This window comes from Eretmochelys imbricata, chromosome 12 (assembly GCF_965152235.1).
Source record: "Eretmochelys imbricata isolate rEreImb1 chromosome 12, rEreImb1.hap1, whole genome shotgun sequence".
In the NCBI taxonomy this organism is placed as follows: Eukaryota; Metazoa; Chordata; order Testudines; family Cheloniidae; genus Eretmochelys; species Eretmochelys imbricata.
Window position 1 is genome coordinate 6,263,052 of NC_135583.1, and position 20,100 is coordinate 6,283,151.

The 20,100-nt window shown below is 52.3% G+C and overlaps 1 protein-coding gene across 1 annotated transcript; it reads right to left on the bottom strand.

The window, feature by feature from the left end:
* Positions 1–14,363: 14,363 nt before the first annotated feature.
* On the bottom strand, positions 14,364–18,289 carry TPPP3 (tubulin polymerization promoting protein family member 3). The gene is made up of 3 exons (XM_077831335.1): positions 18,102–18,289; positions 15,422–15,575; positions 14,364–14,552 (listed from the first exon to the last, which is right to left on the bottom strand). The coding sequence occupies exons 1-3, from the start codon at positions 18,287–18,289 to the stop codon at positions 14,364–14,366; spliced, it is 531 nt and encodes a 176-aa protein (XP_077687461.1).
* Between the last annotated feature and the right edge of the window lie 1,811 nt (positions 18,290–20,100).

The window sequence follows — 20,100 nt, forward strand, 5'->3', positions numbered from 1 at the left end:
CAGTCTTGCCATCCCAAGGACGTATGATCTTCGCAGATGCTACAGAGCATGCAGATTCACACCTCAGAAAGTATTGGTGATTCAGTAGTGCATTCAATTTCCTCTGAAATGGTGCTGAATCAGTGTCCTGTGCTAGGTGGCTGTGTGGTTGAAGATCCGATATTTGATATAAATTGTAAAATAAGGTAATGTCCCATGGCATTTTTTGCAAGAATTTGGAGTTCTAAAACCAGTGTCCTGGTGAAATGTTATTTGGGATGATAATCTGCAGATAATTATTTCCTCTGCAATTTCAGTTTAATACAGAATAATTTCTCTCCCCCATCCTAAAGTGTTGTGTAGTGTTGCTGTTTGCTGTTAACAGCTGTCGTGTTCTACCCTAGAGATGGTTGCATTTCAGCTATGGGATGGTGATTCCAGTATATGTTCCCTGAGAAAGATGTAAAGCGTTAAGGTTGCCCGGTGGTATCTTGTGCTCTTCCACAACATCCGGTTCAATAAAACTCAAACTGTTGAAAACCAGGAAATAAAGAATTAAGGTAATTCAGCTTTTAACGCCTGAAAGGTGGACACCAATGCAACCTTAACTCTGTCCCCCTGGAGCTGGGACTAGCCTTTAGGAGTTATCTGCATGCATTCTAGCTGCATTCACTGGGTTAAGTGTAGCTGTATTGAATGCTGGAGGGATTGGGTGGGGCAGCTTAGCAGAACTGTGAATGTGATTTGAGGTGATGCTTGGGGGGGGTGGAATCTGAGCACTTCCGTGTGCTGAAAAGCAACGGGTATGTGTGTGCCCTGAGGGATGCAGTTTGCCTCATATCAGCACTCAGTTGTGTAGTTGTGGCTGTAGCGATACTGAGGGGTCTTCTTCCCCTGGGGATTGTGGGCAGTGAGGTGTGATGTGAGTACTGTGTGGGTGTTATGGTGGAGACATAAAAGTGTTGTGTTAGAGGAACCCCGTATGCAAATCTGAAAGGACTGTAAAATGCACTAGTTATGGGGATGTTTGATGGAGCAGGCTCAGTGTCTGCGTGTAGGGCAGGTGTAGGTAGTGCACTGAACAGGAACCTCAGCTACATGCGAGTTTTGCCTTTGATTCTGCCCTACAGTGGGCATGTGCCCTATTGACTGCACGTTCCGCACTATCTGCAAAGGCAGCATACGCTAGAATCATTGCTCAGAGGGCAGAGTTAAGGTGACGCTGGCAGGTACCGTAACTCTCTATTCCCTGGGTTTCAGAGGTTAAATTTTGCTGAACTCAGTGTTCTGGAAAGGTAGGCGATACTACTGAGCAACCTTAAATTCTGCATTAATGAATTTTTTTGTCAGAGAATTTCCTAGTTTTCCTGTGTTATACAGAAGGTCAGATTACATGATCAGAATGATCCCTTTTCCCTTGGAAGCTATTATTCAGATTTCCTGCAGAGAGGTGAGGCCTCCAATCCCACCACACACATGGGAGAGGGGTTCATACTCCCCAGAGGGGCAGGGCTCTCTGGATCCCAGCTCACATGGAGGGATAGGAGGATGGGCTCAGACTTCCTCCCAGAGGGGTAGGGTCCTTTTGAGATTCTGGCTCACATATAGGGGCAGCAAGAGGGGATCAGACCCCCAGCTCAGCATAGGAGACAGGGAGAACAGCTCAGATCTCAGAGGGGAAGGGCACTCCAGATGCCAGCACAGTTGCAGGGGAGGGAAGAATGTGGAGGTGACTAGGCCCCTGCCCTTACTGCCCACCTCTCCCATGTTCACCTACTCCATCTCCTCCCCTTCCATTCCCCAAATCCCTTCGCTGTTCCACTGGCCTAAGCCCTCCCAACCCTTCTCCCCTACATCCATCCCTATTTACACCCTCTACCCCCATCCACCTTCCCTCCCTGCACTCTGCCAAACACCCCAGTTTTATCACTGCGTCTCCGCAAGTCTGCATTCGTCTTCATAGCTGTGACCCTGCCCCATATTCCCTAGCAGGGGCTCTGTGCCCCCTATGCCCACTTCACCCCATATTGTCCATTTCCTCCACCCCATTCTACCCCCCCATACTAGCTGCTCTGCATGCCCCCATGCCCTACTCCCCCATATCCATATCCCTCAATCTTCCACACACTCCCCCGGCCCAAATCAGGAATTGTGTGAGCCCTATTCCCCTTCCTCTGCAGTCCCACCTTCCCCCCTACCCATTGCAGGGGTACTGTGTGGCCTCCATCTCCCCATTCCAGGGTCCCCCATTCTCCCCTTCCCCTTGGCAAGGGATCTGTGTGTGCCCCTATTCTCCCCTTTCTCCCCATGCTCCTCCCCCCTCCCACAGCAGCGTCCCCTATTCTGCCTCATGGCAGGGGCTCTGAGTGAACCCTCATTAAGTCCTTTCCCTCTTTCCCCTTCCGTGCCATGCCTGGGGTTCTGACTACCATTTCCCCCCTCTCCCCATACCAGGGTACCCCACTCTAACTCTGCCATTTCCCACCCCACTTCCCCTTCTCTCCCCCCAAACCAGAGTACCCCATTTCCTCCACCCCGGGCCAGGGGCCTTCCCCCTCACCATTAGTCATCTTTCTGGGTGGGTGATAAGTCACTCAGGATTTCAGCGTTTAAACTCTATTGGGAGGATAGGCAGGGCTGAGATGGGGTATTATTACATTTTTAACAAGTGGATTAACCAGTTGTTTGATCTATAGACAGTGGAAGGGGGTACCTGAGGCAGTGGCTGTGCTAAAGAATTGGTGGGGGCTTCATGTGCCCCCCATTAGCCCCCCTTTCAATTTTCTGATTTTCCCCAAAATCAATAGGGTTCTGGGCACCAATGTCTAGATCTTTCCCTGAAATTTTGGAATTGATCAGTTGCAGCGTTCAAAAATTTAGACAAACAGGGAAAAACAGAAATGCCCCTGAGTTGAGGGTAAGGCCTTGATGCACTCAGTGAAAAATGTCACGCATACTTCCTGTTGAAGGGGCTGTGAATTGGGAACCCCTTGGCTTTAAAGTGATCATTTCCATTGTTCAAGAAACATGATTACATTATCCTGTCTTTCATCTTCCCTCCAGCCATCATCCCTTCCATCTTCCCTCTGTGCTGACTGATCAAGCGGGGCTGACGCTCTCCTATGGTATTGCAGGTAGAGAAAGTAGCAACATGCCCTGCCATCACTCACACATCTGCGGAGAGCATGTGCAGTTTATTGTCTAGAGAAAGTGGTTTGAACTCCTCCTAAAGTAGGAGTACAAATTAGCAGGGCACAGTCCCCAAAAGTTAAAAAACACTTGAGAGGCAGCTACTAGCCCTGTTCCTACAAATCATGCTCAGATCTCTGCCAAGTGCAGGGTTCAGATTTACGGTGCAGGGGTGTAGCTAGGTTCAGTAGCTATAGCATGTCCCCTTGAGCCAGCCACATCATCGGACCATAGGGCGGCTGCAAAGCCTCTGGCCTAGTCTTGCTCCATAGGCACATTTCACTCTCTTTGTTGCATGAGTGCTTGCCATGTACCGTTCTAGCGAGCTGAGCTCTTCCTTTAATAATGTTTTCAATAGAGCTTCCCCCAAAGGGGCACAAGCTGAGATGAACATTGAGTAACTGGTGGGGGATGATTAAAGCCACGGTTTGAACCCCACATGTGCAAAAATAAACATTGTAAGAAGCTGCTGATTTTGTGAAATGCTCTTTTGTTTGGGGAGCGGGGTGTATCTCAGGACCACGTGCTCAAATGACACCAAATTTGCACTAGTAACCTTACCTAGCTCCTCCATGGGGCACACAATTTCAAGACAATCTGAATAAGCATGCAGATTTTAGAGTTCTTAGAAGAGTCATCTTTTAAATAGGAGGCACTGCTCAATCTGAACTCAACTGAGCAAAGAAGAGAACACGGATTGAAGAGAGAGGAAACTCACACCTGCAGAATCAAATATATTGTAACAATTCTGCTGGGTTGGACCTCCCCATTCAGGGATGCCACCTGATGTACTGGGATTTCACTGAGCCTGCCTGCTCCACTAGCCTGGGCTCCCCTCTCCCTGTTTTGCTGACTTAGGCTCTCCGGCCTCTGGCCGCACACACACAGGTAGGGACACACCAGCTGTAGAATCACACAGAGTCTGCAAACAGCTCTCTATGAGAAGACTCAGCTAAGAAATCGCCCAGCACTCACTTGCAGCTCCCCTCTGAAAAGTACACCCAAAATAATATTGTCTTGCACTGTAGAGAAATGTATTCAACGTAAGTTCATAAATTCACCCCCTCCCTCAATGTGGAGGAAGATATGCACAACTTCTTGCGGTATCCCCAGTTAGAAATTGCACAAACTGGGTTTAATAATAAACCAAAACAAGTTTATTAACTCTAAAAGGCAGATTTTAACTGATTATAAGGGATAGCAAACAGAACAAAGCAGATTACCCAGAAAACAAAACAAAACATTCATACCAAGCTTAAGATCTTAAGGAGACTGGTTTCCATAAATTTCTCACCCTAAATGTTGTTTTAGGCAAGTTGCAGAGTTTCTGTAGCTTAGAGTTCCAGTTAGTTCTCTTTACAGACTAGACTCCCTGCCTTAGTCTGGACTCAGCCCTTGCCTTTCCTGCTCAGTTCCTTTGTCTCTTCAGGTACATTCAGCAGGCTCTCTTCTTGGGCAGAAAGACAATGGAGAAGAGTCCTGTTTGCCTTACTCCCCAGCCTTAAAAAAAGATTTACATAAGGCAGGAATCTTGTTTCCCAATCTCGACCTCCCCCTCCTTTTAGTGGAAAACTACTAGAAGTCCAAGATGGTGTTTAGTACCAGGTGACAGGACAACCTGACCTAGCAGTGTCACAGCTACATCCCAGGATGCCTCTCAGGAAGGAGAGAAGTTAGTATCTTCAAAGTCTTATTGTTTCTTCCTAATGGCCCATCAAGGCTAACGGCCCATTGTCTGGTGGGTGTCTCCCAAATACACACACACACAGTACACACAGACAACACCCCCTCATTTTAAGGGTATGTAGTAGCGAGGTGCCTCACCACCCATTGTACCACCAGGAAGCGTCATGCCTGTACAGGGAGGTCTGTATGGTGGGTTGCACAGGGGACATGTCTAGGGAGGTCTGATTGTCAGTATTTATTCCAGACAGGTCACAGATGATCCTGGTGGTCATATATCAGTAAATCAGAGGAGTTCAGCTGAGCTCTGCTGTCCCTCTGCATGTTAGCGAAAGGCACACACCAACCCCTGAGCCCAGTGAGCTTCTCCCTGGAGTGTCCAGCCCCTGATTCATTGGGCACTCACCGTATTCACAGACTCGCTGCTCCTAAAGGAACCCTGCCCCTCATCTTATTGGTTACAACCTAGATCATTGCTCCACTGAACACACAGCACCTAGATATGTTTATAGTGAAAAAAAGCAAAAGGTGATATAACAAAGACAAGAGATTCTAATGATATCACGTAAAAATATTGGAAACAAATGGTTACATATAAAATAAAATCATAACATGCATCCTAGAACCTAGACTTAACTAACAAGATATTTTCACATCTTCTGGAACAATGGTCACCCCCCAAAGCATTTTACAGCCAGGCTTGGCTGCGATCTTCCATTCATGAGGCAAGTCACAGTATCAACTTGTCTTCTCAGTTAAAGATGCAGGGGGTACCTGTGCCCCCCAGCTATACCCAAACAATCCGTTATCTGTACTCAAAAACAGGATCCCCTCCTGCCGTACATTTCCTCTTGAGGATTTCACAGTCTCTTGATTCACATTTTGGCTCTGTATGCAAATAGACCTGCATTGTGAAGCAGGTCACAAGCACATCACACACAATGACCAGACATGGACATATGCATCTGTTACCCTCTGCCTGGAAGGAGCCAGTAAGGGGATGTCACCTCCTGTTTACCAGCCTTCGCTCCAAGGCTTTGAGAACATAAGACGTTATGAACCTATACTGGAAATTAAATATCTGTATGCACATTTCAAAATGACTATGACAACCAGTAAACCTGACAGTATTATAACCTATAAAAACCCTGCAGCCCTGGTGCCCTCTGCCAGCTGGCATCAAGAGGCTCTGGGTCACAACAGGGCACCTCAAATGTTGGATTCCAAACCTGTTGCTTTTAAGTCCTGCCGATCCTGCAGTGGACTAATCCCTCTGAAAGATGGATAGAACAGGTGCTTCCTCCGTTGAGGAGAGTGATGCTGGCTGGCAGTTTCCCAGTTTTGTTGCCCATTCGCTGAAGTGAAATGTTTTGCTGCAAATTTTTTTTGCATCCTCAACGAAACTTTTGCTGAAACACAGGCAACCTATCAGCCTCCAGAACCCTGGCAGGAGCTGGGTCTCCAGGGGCTGTTACCCACCCCCCTCCCCCCACAGTGAGCCGGGAACACAAAGACACATTTAACCCTTATTGATACAGTAGTCTACAAAGATCCCTGTGCCCATAGCATCTGGCACTCCTCAATATAATAGTCTTTGACATTTACATGCTTCCAAGATCTCACATCTGAGACAGTTTCCCATTGTGTTTTCAGGGAATGCATCCAGTAGTTCCCAGATCGATAGGGAAAGTTGCCAAATGGCTCTGAAATGCCAAAAAAAAATTATTATCCTGGCAAATGGAAACACACACTCCTGAACTCATTTGTAGAAAGGAGCAGCAATATCTGACCAAGTTCAGTGTTCAGCCCTGGGCCCCAGGAGACCTTGATCAGCCTCTGTCCTGGAGCAAGTGACGGGGCCCCGGTGCCAGAACTGTGGCCCTGCCCCAGCCCTTCCACCTGCAGCTGTGCCCATTCCACCCCTGCAACCTGCGACCTTATCCACAGCCACCCCCATTCCACCCCTTCCCTGGCAGCCCCATCCTGCTTGCGCCTTTCTGCACTCCCTCTCCCCACTGCTGCGGCACAGGGACCAGAGAGGCTCTGCCCTAGGGCTGCGGCAGGGAACGAGAGCCCCTCCAGCCCTGGGGCCAGAGTTGGCGGGGGGGGGAATTATACTGGGAGCCTGTAAGGGGGTCACACTCACCTCTCGCGAGCACCCCCGGCCGAGTGCATATGCCTACACTCTCTCTCCACCTGTCTGTGGTGGGTCTCTGGTGACTCATCTTCTGGCCGAGTCTCACACTGTCTGTGTGATAAAAGCAAAGCAAACCCCTTCTGGGGTATAAGGCCAACAGGGGGCCTGTTTCAGCACCCTCTGTAGGGTCCTTCAATCTGCAGCCCTATCCTGGGGCTCACTCTTCAATCATTTCAGCAGGGCCTATCACAATACACGGGCCAAACTGTCTCTCAGCCCCTTCTGGGCTGCCTCAAGTTATCCCTGCTCTTTAAGCAGTCCCAGCCCTGGTGTGGGGCCACATCCCCCAGGGCTCCCTCCCTGAAGGCTCTTTGCTTCTCCAGGCCTTTCTGGCCCCAGCTCTTTAGCTGGGCCACTAAAAGAGTTCAGTTCCCCTTCTGGGGTGCATCAAAATCCAGGCCACTTTCCCAGTGGCTTGGACGGGGGGCGAGGGGGAAGAAGACCCAGGCCAGGGACCCTGTAGATAACAGCCACCCACCATCTCCCTTTAAATAAACTGCATCGCTGCTACAATTCCCTGGGCCACTTCCCCATGGCGCCCGCACATTCTTCACCCTTCGCTCATTGCCTTCTCCTGGTGGAGCCCTAGCAGCCGGCGTGGAGCACCCACCACTCTTCTCCATCTCCAGCAAGGAACAGCCCTCCCACGGGCTGGCAGCTCCTCTTATACTAGCCTGCTGGGCCCTGGTTGGCTGCTTCCCACACAGCCACTCTAGGTCGCTTGGAGGACCTTTTTACTGCCCTTTTCTGGGGTGGGGCACGGCAGGACACAAGGCCTCCAGCAGGGGGACTCAGGGCCTAGTCCACCCTGACACACGGCCCGAAATCGGCTGGGCCCCCTGGGCACGGGCCCCATTGGCCCATGCAGTTATCGGCTACTGGTTCAGGAAAGTAAATACCATCTCCTCTCTGTCCGCTGTTCCTTCAAGCAGCTATTGTTTCTACAGTCCTAAGGAAATCTTCACTTGGATCCACTTTTCTCTCTGCCGCGTCTCCCTCCTCCCCTTAGCTTTAAGTTCCTTGAGCAGGGTATCTGTCTCCATGTTTTCCTCTACACCAACAATTTCCAGACCCTCCTGTCCTCTCCACTCTATTGAAAGTGCCCTCACATAGGGTCCTAGTGATCTCACCCCTCTTCAAGTTGAATTTGTTTTGGTGGGGGGGAAATAACACTGGGAAACAATTGTACAGACTGTGCAAAAAACAGAGCTAATGAGAAAAGGTTAGTTACATTTTTGCCCTGGCAACCTTGCCAGTGTCCCTTTACATGGCCTTATATGCCAAAGGGGTGACTTGATTACAGTAAGTACCTACATGGGGAACAAATATTTAATTATGGGCTCTTCAGTCCAACAGAGAAAGGTGTAACACAATTCAATGGCTGGAAGTTGAAGCTAGACAAATTCAGACTGGAAATAAGGAGTAAATTTTCTAATGGTGAGAGTAATTAGCCATTGGAACAATTTACCAAGGGTTGTGGTGGATTCTTCATCACTGAGGGTTTTTAAATCAAGATTGGATAATTTTCTAAAAGATCTGTTCTAGAAATTAGTTTGGGGAAGTTCTTTGTCCTGTGTTATACAGAGGTCAGACTAGATCAGGGGTTCTCAAACTGTGAGTCGAGACACCATTTTATGGGGTTGCCAGGACCAGCGTTAGACTTGCTGTGGCCCGGGACTGAAGCCAAAGTCTGAGCCCTACTGCTGGGGGCTGCAGCCAAAGCCTGAGTGCTTCAGCCTAGGGTGGTGGGGCACAGGCTCAGGCTCCAGGAATCCCCTCGCTCCATCCCCACCCAGGGTCATGTAGTAAGTTTTGTTGTCAGAAGGGGGTCGCGGTGCAATGAAGTTTGAGAACTGCTGGACTAGATGATCACAATGTTCCCTTCTGGCCTTGTAATCTATGGGTCTTAAGGCACTCTTAGCAACGTGGTCCCTGCTCTTTCTAGTGTTGGGTATAAAAGGGTCTAATTTAAAACATCAAAGGCAATTGCTTACAAATTGTTTGAGAGTCTCTTGGGCCAGTTTACTTGGACTTACAATGGAGCACCATACAGCTAGCATTATTCAGTTAAAATCACACATATGGTTCCTCGGGGTCTCACTGGAAAGTGCAGACTCAGCAAGGAAACTTTCAGTTACTTAATCTCTGAAATAGAGGGTCACTGCTTCTTCTCAGGCCTGTAACCCTAGGAGTGGGAGAGCTGGCCACAGGGCTGGGCCAAGTGTCTGGTAGCACTTTTGAATTCTGCAGCTTCTTTTGTGGGTTCAGCAAACTTCTCTTCTTAGTCCTGGAGGAAGGGAGAGGCTAGCCATGGAGGTTCAGCAAAACTTTGAGATCCACCTTTGTAACCTCCATTTATATACCCTCTTTGGGGATTTGTCGGAGGAGAATGGTCCTCATTTCTTTTGGACACTTGCCAAGGGTCTCTGGTTTCTTGTTCTCAGTTTTATTGCTGCTTCCATCAATATCCAGTAGATGGCAACAGTGTGTAACAAATATCTTTTATCCTTTTTCTTCTTAAGAAGCTTTTTTACGTTCCATTGTTTTCGAGGACTGTATTTCTGTCTTAGCCAGACTCTTAAATGGAATACCCCCTTTTTCAAGCAATTTCTTTTACTACATCAAAACTAGACCCTGGTTAGGTACTTACATCTTTCATCTTTACAACTTACATCCTTTGTGTGCTTTGCTTTTCACATAATCGCCAACAAAATCCTTTCTAGCTACTCTAAATTTAGTGGTCCTAGTCCATAGATTCATTGGTTATATTTCACACCTTTCATTTCACATCGTTCAGGAACTTACACTACAACGAGACATTATTCTGAAGGAAAAAGGCAGGTTAACCGCATACAGAGAGATGGATGTGTGCTTCATAAGGCAGACAACTATACGGTTCTTAATCTGGGCTGAAAGCTAGTTGGCATGAATTGCTAGGAGTATCAGAAAGTTTGACCCATAGAACCTTTCCCTTTCTACAAGTCATACAGGATGTTATTTCTACCTAGCTTAACTCCTGTGGTTTTCACACTCTCCTGAGAACTTGATGAACGCCAGGGTGCAATGGCCACTATACATAAGAAAACAAGGTGTTATTCTTGGCTGTCAACTTTTGGGACATTTTTATAGTTTAGACAGAAAAAGAAAGAGAGATGCACAGGGAAATTCTATCCATATATAAATTATGAGATTATGGAAACTGAAACCATTGACACCGTAGAGCTGGGTGACTAAAATTTGGAAATCTGGGTCACGCTTTATGTACTTCATTTCCACAACACGCTGCAGGGGTGGGCAAACCTCAGCAGGTTCACAGGCTCAGTCTGGATGCACATGCGATAACTCATGGGCTTCTCTACACCACTTCAGAGAGAAAATCTCACGCAAGCAAGTTTCCTAGCAGAACTCCCTATAAGAACCTCAATAGAATAGAACATCCTAAAGTAGCCTCCGCCATCCAAACAGACACTTCTTGGTGAACCAAGTTTTTGACACAGGAGGCCACTTGCCACCTGCAAAGAACTCTGGGTGGGACACATAGTGTAATCTGACTTCTTGTTGAGAAGGCTGTTTACTTGGTAGGGTACTTGCTGCCCAGGGGTGTTTTGTACAGTTGTCAGGAGTCTCTGGCCTGCGAGATAGGAGGGAAAGTGCCAGGAACTAGCCTCCACAAAGAAGCTAATGGAGAGAAGGATAGTTAATCAACCGGTTGGCTTAGTTGCTGCAGAGCTACTTGCCGTACTAAGGGAGTAGGAGCTACGGGGACAGGCAGTGCTGAGTCAGGAACCTAGCATCAGATTAACCTTCATCATGCTTTCCTTACCATTCTTCTCCTTTCCCCTGCTCCTCTCCCCTTCCCCCAGTGCTTCCTCCCTTTGTTCCTTGCTCCTCCCAACTCAGTTGAGATGATGACATTATTATACCTGTTGGCAGACTGTGACTTCTCCAGGATGTGTTTTCTGCTCGGTAAAGTTACTAGCACACTTCAGATGCTAAATAAATAATAACTCAGCTAAGGCCACATTTCTGATGAGCAGGGAAAATCCAGATGAGAAATGTTTAGGTGAGCTGAAGTGGTGCATCAGGGGAGCGGCTTTCTCAGTACAGCAGGGCTTCAATGCCTTGAATTCCTCCAAGGCACACAAGCATGGAAAAGGGGATATAAGACCAGCCATATTGGGTCAGACTAATCGTCCATCTATCCCAGTATCCTGTCTTCCGACAACGGTTGGTGCCAGATGCGCAGAGGGCACGAACAGAACAGAGCAATTATCGAGAGATCCGTCTGCTGTTCTCCAGGGCCAGCTGCTGGCAGTCAGAGATTTAGGGACACTCAGGGGTAACGTCCTTAACCATCTTGGCCAATAGCCATTGATGGACCTATCTTCCATGAACTTATCTAGTTCTTTTTTGAACCCAGTTATACTTTTGGCCTTCACAACATTCCCTGGCAGCAAGTTCCACAGGTTGACTGTGTGTTGTGTGCAGAAGTCCTTCCTTTTGTTTGTTTTAATTCTGCTGTCTATAAATTTCATCAGGTGAGCCCTGGTTCTTTTGTTATGTGAAGGGGTAAATAACACTTTTTCTCTACAGCATTCATAATTGTATAGACCTTTATCATATCCCCTCTCAGTCGTCTCTTTTCTAAGCTGATCAGTCCTGTGGCCCAGCAGTGGCTTCCTGAGGCAGTGGCATGAGACGGCACAAGATGGGAGAGCTGAGCATCATCACTCCCAGACATAGGCACCGACTCTGTGGGTGCTCCAGGACTAGAGCACCCATGGGGAAAAATTGGTGGGTGCTCTGCACCCACCGGCAGCTCCCCACCCCAGCTCACCTCCGCCTTCACCCCTGAGAGCACCTTCCCCACTTCTCCTCCTAGCACTTGCCGCCACAAAACAGCTGTTTCACAGCATAACAAGCTGTGGGAGGGAGGGGGGACAAGCGGGAATGCGGCGTGCTCTGGGGAGGAGGCGGGGAAGAGGTGGGGCTGCGGCGGGGATTTGGGGAAGGAGTCCAATAGGGACAGGGAGGGAGCAGAATTGGGGCAGGGACTTTGAGGAAGGGTTTGGAATGGGGGGGGTGGAGTCGGGGCGGGGCCGGGGGGCACGAGCACCCACCGGCGCCAGGAGAAGTTGGTGCCTATGCTCCCAAACACACAGTATTCCCCAAGGCCTGGTCTCTGTTGACCTCAGTATTCTGGCCCACTCTGCTGTCCTCTCTGGCCTGGTGGCTCTGGGATTCCTCTAACCTGTGACTTCAGAAGAGATAGACCCATCAGTCTGGGGAAGCAATTCCAGCACTGCTCTTAGTGAGTGTGAGGCCAGAGCCCTAGCCCCAGGTATCTCGGCACCTGGGAGTTAGGTGCCTTTGAGGATCTAGACCTTAAGCCTGTGTGTTAGAGGCTTTAGAGCCCTGTCTGAAGCACAGCAAGGTGGTGGGGCAGGGGGACAGATGCTGGGCCACGTCCATGGGATGTGATGGTTCCAATCAAGACCCAGTTCCCAGTGAGTGTTACCAGGAGCTCATGTGTTTGGTTGCAAACACTGCAGCAGCTGGAGCCAGGTGCCTGAATGTTTGTGTGTCTCTCCAGTTGCTCTGGCAACATCGGGGCACATGGGTGGCCAGGAGCTTGCCAAAGTCATGAGGTGACCAGGGCCAAGCCCACATCACTCCCTGCCTAGAGTCTGACTCAGAGCCAAGTCGACTGACTGGCCTGTTTGATCTGATCCTGGGTCAAAACCAGCCTCCTTTGCCTCAGCCCTGAATTGCCTGCATTGTTTCCCTCTGAAAAAACACACGGGGCGCGAGTACAAAACGGGGGGAGGTTTATTGCAGAGCCAGGTTACAGAGCAGGGGAGCCTTTGGCTGTGTCTCCACCAAGAAGGCAGGCGTCTGAGGATGGGGCCTGAGGAGACCGAAGGGTGGTAGTTAAACACAAGTCAGGCCAGTTCTCCAGGGAAGGCGCATGCAGGATCATATTAATGCTGACGAGTGAAGTGCCCTGAGGAGAAGGAGCTGCGGTAACGCTGGTGACTGATGTGCCCAGAGGGGAGGAGGTGTCGTTAAACTTAGGGCAGGTCGACATTTAAAAGTGGCACCGTACAGCTGTTCTGCAGTAGGGCTTCTCCCATCAGCGTGGGGACCCCACCGCCCTGAGGGGCAGTCGCTCTGCGGATGGGAGACGCCCTTCCGTTGACAGTGCTGTCTGTGCTGGGGGTTAGGTCGGTGTCACTGCATTGCTGGGGTGAGGGGGTGGATTTTTTACACCCCTGAGCGACATAGTTATACGAGCCTAGTGTAGACCTGGCCTTCGCTGAAGGGACATAGGGTTGGAACAGGCCCATCTGTCACTAGCAGGAGGGAAATTGGCATCTGTAGCGAGTAGAAGACCTCACTAGTGGAAGAGATACAGGCAGGCACCCGGTGGCACGAGTAAGGGAAGGCCTCATTGTAGCGAGTGGGAGGAATGTGGCGGCCTTGTGAGGGGCACGGAGGAGAAGGCATCTTAGCGCTAGCAGAAGGGCCTAGGAGTGTTCAGGGGAGAAGGCAGCAGGAGGGGCATGGCGCCCTGGGGGCGCAGAGGGGAGAAGGTCTCGTTAGTGCCAGCAGGAGGGGCGTGGCGCCCTGGGGGCGCAGAGGGGAGAAGGTCTCGTTAGTGCCAGCAGGAGGGGCGTGGCGCCCTGGGGGCGCAGAGGGGAGAAGGTCTCGTTAGTGCCAGCAGGAGGGGCGTGGCGCCCTGGGGGCGCAGAGGGGAGAAGGTCTCGTTAGTGCCAGCAGGAGGGGCGTGGCGCCCTGGGGGCGCAGAGGGGAGAAGGTCTCGTTAGTGCCAGCAGGAGGGGCGTGGCGCCCTGGGGGCGCAGAGGGGAGAAGGTCTCGTTAGTGCCAGCAGGAGGGGCGTGGCGCCCTGGGGGCGCAGAGGGGAGAAGGTCTCGTTAGTGCCAGCAGGAGGGGCGTGGCGCCCTGGGGGCGCAGAGGGGAGAAGGTCTCGTTAGTGCCAGCAGGAGGGGCGTGGCGCCCTGGGGGCGCAGAGGGGAGAAGGTCTCGTTAGTGCCAGCAGGAGGGACACGGCTCACAATACATCTGGAGTTGATGTAACATTGGGAGCAAAGTACAAGGCCAGGTCAGTTTCTAATCACATCAGCCCTTGGTGACAAGAGGCCTGTCAGCCTTGGCTCCGTGGCTAGGAGCTGGGCCCAGCACAGTCTCAGGAGGCCTGTGCCATTAAGGCCAGTTCCCAAGGCTGATGTGATTGAAGGCCCAGAGGCTGTGGGGTGCCTGGACCTGGAAGGGTCAGTGGCACTTCCTGTTGTCCCTATTTCTTCACTTTTGCATCGTAGGTGCCAGCATTCTTGTAGGCCCCCACATAACCGCTGGTGTCTACGATGTTCTCCCGCCCACTCTTCCCTTTGCCCTTGCCACTCTCATCGAAGCGCTCCTTGTGCGAGCCCGTGTACTTGGTGGTGTCCGTCAGCCTGTCCACTGCCCCACCCGTTGCAGCTTTCTGTCAGCAAGAAAATGGGTCAGGGGAGTCAAACACAAAGAAGTAATTATAGCCCCTCCCAGGTCCCTCCGGCCCCCATGTGCCCATCCCAAGCCCCCTTCATCCCCCACGTGCCCCTCCCAGGCCCCTCTGACTCCCACATGCCCCTCCCAGGCCCCTCCGTGCCCCATGTGCCCTTCCCAGGCCCCTCCATCCCCCACGTGCCCTTCCCAGGCCCCTCTGGCCCCCACGTACCCTTCCCAGGCCCCTTCGGCCCCCATGTGCCCGTCCCAGGCCCCTCCATCCCCCACGTGCCCTTCTCAGGCCCCTCCGGCCCCCGCATGCCCTTCCCAAGCCCCTCTGTCCCCCACGTGCCCTTCCCAGGCCCCTCCGTGCCCCACGTACCCGTCCCAGGCCCCTCCATCCCCCACGTGCCCTTCCCAGGCTCCTCCATCCCCCTCATGCCCTTCCCAAGGCCCTCCGTCCCGCACATGCCCCTCCATTCCCTATGTGCCCTTCCCAGGCCCCTCCGTCCCCCCATGTGCCCTTCCCAGGCCCCTCCATTCCCTGTGTGCCCTTCCCAGGCCCTGCCCTGTCCATACCCCATAGACCATCACACTGGCTCACTCCACCGCCCTGTCCCTCATTGTTCCAGACACCTCCATTCCCCATGCACTCTCTGGACCCCCTGCTGTCCCCACTGCTCAGGGCCCTGCCCCGTATTCTCTCCCTTAAGTTGTCACAGCCCTCCCAGATCCCTGCCTCTTCCGGGACACGCTGCTTTGCTATGTGACGTTCGTGGGGCTCCCCGTGGCCCAGAGCAGCATCTGCATGTCCCCAGATGGAGCCCACACTCCTGCTCTACACGTCCGAAAAGAGCAATCACTCACAGTGACGCCTACGTTGGTCGGTTCCTTCCCTGCCACCAGTTGGCAGATGGATTCGAATGCTTCCTCCTTGCTCTTGCCCTTAAACCTCTTTGGGGCCAGCTCCTCTAGGGCCTTTTTGAATTCCTCGTAACTAATGACTCTGGCTGTCTTCCCTCTGCAAGACACAAGGGCTGGGGAGTGACCAAACACGTCGCTAGAATGGTAGCTGCTGCAAGACAGACACCAGGGCTGCATTTGCAAATAGCACTTGTATTCCCAGCTGTGGCAGGGAGAGCCAGGTGACAAGCCCTGATACCCAGAGAAGGTGGTCTTTGAGGGAAAAGAGCAAACTCTGATGCACCAGTTACTGAAATAGTTGACATGTAAATTGCTTTAGATACCCAGGGGTCTCTCCTCCAGAAATGCAGCCACAGCTGAGCAGAACCTGGCAGCTGATCTACAGAACAGTTTCGGACAGAAGAGAAGAATCTTAGCTCTGGCTGAGACTGCAGGAGACACGAGAACTGCCACACCAACTGATACAGGAAGTTCTTGCTCATTGACCTTTAATCCTTAGGGTCAAGGCCTTGTCCTCAGAGTGCGACCTCATCCAGCCCTGGGTCAATGTGGATGTGGAAGGGCTAGTGGCGAGGCACTGCAGTCCAAGATGCGCCTGCAGGAGCCGGGCCCTGGCAGGCATTGACCCCTTTGCTGGCGAGAGCCGTGTCACTGGACAGGCTCTTGTTTCCAGGCAGATGACCGGGGGCAAACATCCCTGTTCCATCTACCCATCCCCAACCCTTGCGGCACTGAGCCAGCAGCTATGCAGCCTGGTAACATTTAGGGTTAAATACTTTATAAGACTGAAAAACTCCTTTGTGATGAGATGGGCAGAATCTTGTTCCCAGGGAACGGTGGGACAGCTGGGAGGGAGGGCAGAGAGGGACTTACTCATCATGTAAGATTTCATGGGGGTCTGCAGGGGGCTGGAGGCTATGGGAATGGCGCTGCAGCCTGGAGGTTAGGGCCCGCAGCTGGGAGGGCAGAGACTCAAGTTGAAGTCCCTGCTCAAGTGAGTGTTTAAGTATTGTACATAAAGTGGTACAAGGTCCAGCAGGAGCCTGGTTCTAGCACACCCCAGACCTCAGTGGCTAGGGCACTCCCCAGGGAGGCACAGGAGCTTTGGACCACAGCAGGCAGAGAGGGGATTTGAAGTCGGCGTCCCACAGCCCAGGTGAGTGCTCCAGCCTCTGGACTACTGGTTATAGGAGGGGCACTGGCTTGGTTTGCAAGAAAGGAGTGACCTGGTTTAGGTGCTTAACTTCATGGCTGTGAATTCTGAGCAGCCCACACTTAGGCTCCTAATTCCCGGAATTCCTACCCTTGCTGTCTAGCTTAGGCAGCTTCCTGGTGAGCATATGGGTTTTTGTGGATCCCACCTTTAGGCACCTAAGGCCTTGTCTGCACTAGACAATTAAGTCAGCACGACTACGTGGCACAGGGGTGTGAAAATCCACACCCCTGAATGGCATAGTGAAGTGCTCTTTGGAGACAGCACTAGGTTGAAGGAAGAATCCCTCCCATCTGCACAGGTAGTGTCTACACTGAAGCTCTGCAGCAGTGCAGGTAGAGCGGCATAGCTGTTCTGCTGGAGCATTTTAAATGTAGAAAAGCCCTAACTCTACCCATTCCTGCACGCCTGACTCAAGGCTGTGGATTCACTAGCTGGCAGGGTGCGTCCTTGGGCGTCACAGTGCTCATTCCCCTTTGCGGATCTAGCCCAGGGCTCCTCTGGCATCATCTTTACATAGTAACCTGTATCGAAGGCCCCACACACTCTGGACAGCCGCTCCCAAACGCTGCTGCAAGCGCTGTGGGTTTGGCAGACTCTACGGCGGATTCCGGGTGTTCTGCAGCAGCCTCAGATACCATTTAAATCAAGGCTCCTACAGAATCCGACGTGCCAATGACTAATCCAGCAGCCCCCACCTTCTTTGTAGTCTCAACTTGTTGCCCCAAACTTCCAGGTGTCAGGATGCCATCGATTTCTTAATGGGGAGCGAGAAACTGCCCCACCGACCTTGTCAGGGCAAAGCTGGGACTTTTGGCTCTGGGAAGGTGCGAGGGGCAGGTTGAGTGGGTGGGATAAGCCTGCGAGCTGACTGGTTCTGCTCAAATGATCAGCAATGCAATCATTCACGTGTATATTGAAATAGCCAGTTTAGGTTACAGGGTTAAATGGGGCCGTTTACCCCTCTCGGAGCCATGGTTTCAGGGACGTGTGAGACTCAGACAGGTGTCACTGCATCCATTACACTCAGGTCCCATAGGCAAGGCCCTTTTCAACAACGAGGGCTAAAGACGTGTGTGTATCTCTGTGTATGAAAGCTAAGCAGCCGTGCAACAATGTGCAGCAATGTGCTGCAAATATCAGTGAATAAGATGTGGGGAGGGTTGTCCGGAGGCCGGTAGCTGCTAGACAAGAAACTCTGTCCTGGATGCCAGGCTCCTCTAAGCTCCACACAGAGTCTGACAGGGCTGGAGGGGGCTGAAATGAATGACCTGGGAGTGTGCCCATGGGTGACCCAGCGGGCAGCACACAGAACTGAGTGGCCTGGCGATGCTGGCCCTGCGAAGCTCCAAGGGCCACGCCACTGATGTAGAGCAGGCTCTAGGGAAGGGACGCAAGGGAGCCACTTACTTCACTTTGGAGAAGACGATGTCGACGTCCGTGCCGGTGACCCCTTTGCCGTCCATTACTTTACACTCCTTGCACAGTTTGGCCCAGTTTTTCCCAGTCATTTCTTGCCCTGTAGCTTTGGTGTCTCCATAGATTGCAAACTTCCGGAAGCTCGCTTGCAGAGCTGCCACATCAGTGCTTCCAGCCATGCTGACCTTTGGTAGTCAGAGGAGAAATGGATCCAGTTACTACGCAAACTCCAGCAGTCACACCAGATACTGTGCGTGCCATCTGTGCACCCCTGCACCACCCCTTTTACTGCTGCCTCCCACAAAAGCCTGGCCCCATCACGACGAAGCCGCACCAGCAGACGTGGAAGTGGGCAGCCGAGGACGAGGATAGCAGCGGGAGCTGAAGGTCAGGCTTGTGGGGCTTGTAGAGCTCCGTGCATGTGGGTCCCAGGGCTAGAATAGCAGAGGGGCTGCGGGTCGGGACCTGGGAGCGTTGACGGAGCTGTGTATGGGCCCCAAGGCTGGCACTGTGGGTCAGGAGAGAGGGGCATTGGCAGCGCTGGACTGGGAGTGTTGGCCCAGTGTATGGAGACGGATTTAACACTGCCTCTTTTCCTCCTCCTTCAGCCAGCGCTGCACTGGCTGATCAGCGTTTCTGCTCAGTATCAGGTTATACTCTCCCTTTGGCACAGGCCCCTCCACGCCTGCCTCCTACGTCTGTTAACCCCCTGGGAAAGCTGTCACCAATAGGCTTTTTCACAACTAAACCGGTTGCGCTAAAGAGACATGTTTTGCCTGATCAGCCTCTCGGAAGCCAGCCCCTCAGTGCCATGAGCCGGGGAGGAACAACCGGCCGGCACTCCACAATGGCCACCCGCCTCTTAGCCGTTAACACCAGGCCACTTCCCCTTCACTTTTCACAGAGCCTGCGGCCAGTCACCTCCAACTCCCTGGCCACTCTGATTCTCACAGGCCTGGCCCACCTTCTCAATGTCGCTGGCTCCGTGCATTAGCAAAGCACAGGTCAGCATCTTCAGGTCATCCCGTCACCTCCTTCGGGGCTGGCACTGGGTGGGGCTGGGCGCTCGTCATGCACTGGCCCCAGCAGCTCCGCTCTGCCTATGGCGTGCCCTCCGTGCGGCGAATCCAGCTGTCACCGCGCAGGGAGCAGAGGCAGTGTGCAGGTGAGTGGGAACAGAGCAAGCGCCTCATCCTGTGTGAAAGGGGCATTGGGGGACCACAGTGCATCAAAACGGTCACAGCCGGGCAAAGTACTTCAGCGCCTGCAGGTCTGTCACTGGGGGCCAGGGCCAAGCCTTGCACCAGGGACTAGGGGTTCTGGGGGCCCAGCCTGGGATGCCGTACAGGGGCCTGGTTTACAGATGAGGGGCAGCACCTTCTCAGCCTCGGGACCCTTTAAGCTGTCGCCAGCTGGGGAGCCAGTGGCACTGGTCAGTTTTGAAAAGCCTTAACCCAGCAAGCTCCCAGCTCCACGCCCCCGCCCTACTCCTGCTCTCTTCCAGGCCCCTGGACACACCCAGCCACAGGGCAGAGTCACCCGGCCTGGCCTGGGCTGGGCTGGGCTGGGCTGGGCTGGGGGGATGGCCCAGCCCCGGGCCCTAGTTACAGTCTGACATTAAACAAAAACAGGCGTGTGGGCTTGTCTGCTGGCGTGGCCAGAGTTTGTGCTGCCTGGCGACCGTTGCTAGGGAGGGCTGTGCTGCTTGGAGCTGTTGCTGCAGGAGGCATGGCGTGGCTGGACTACGAGCATATCCACTCGGTCCAGACGGAGCCAGAGCGACAGGGCGGGTGAGGTCATAGCTGTTATTGGGCCAACTTTGGTTGTTGCGGGAACAAGCTTGGGAGCCACACCAAGCTTGTCTTCAGGTCTGGGAAAGGTACTCCCGGCGTCCCAGCTATTAAAGATCCTACATCACACACCTTGTCTCTCAAATATCTGGGGACCGGCACAGCTACAACTGCACTGCATAGCAGTCCAGACAGCCACA

Excerpts from the sequence above, each read along its gene's own strand:
- TPPP3 (XM_077831335.1), bottom strand. The coding sequence starts at position 18,289 with ATGGCTGGAAGCACTGATGTGGCAGCTCTGCAAGCGAGCTTCCGGAAG. Across the intron at positions 15,576-18,101 it reads ATCGTCTTCTCCAAAGTGAA|AGGGAAGACAGCCAGAGTCA; the intron begins GTAAGTGGCTCC and ends TGTGTCTTGCAG. Across the intron at positions 14,553-15,421 it reads CGACCAACGTAGGCGTCACT|AAAGCTGCAACGGGTGGGGC; the intron begins GTGAGTGATTGC and ends TCTTGCTGACAG.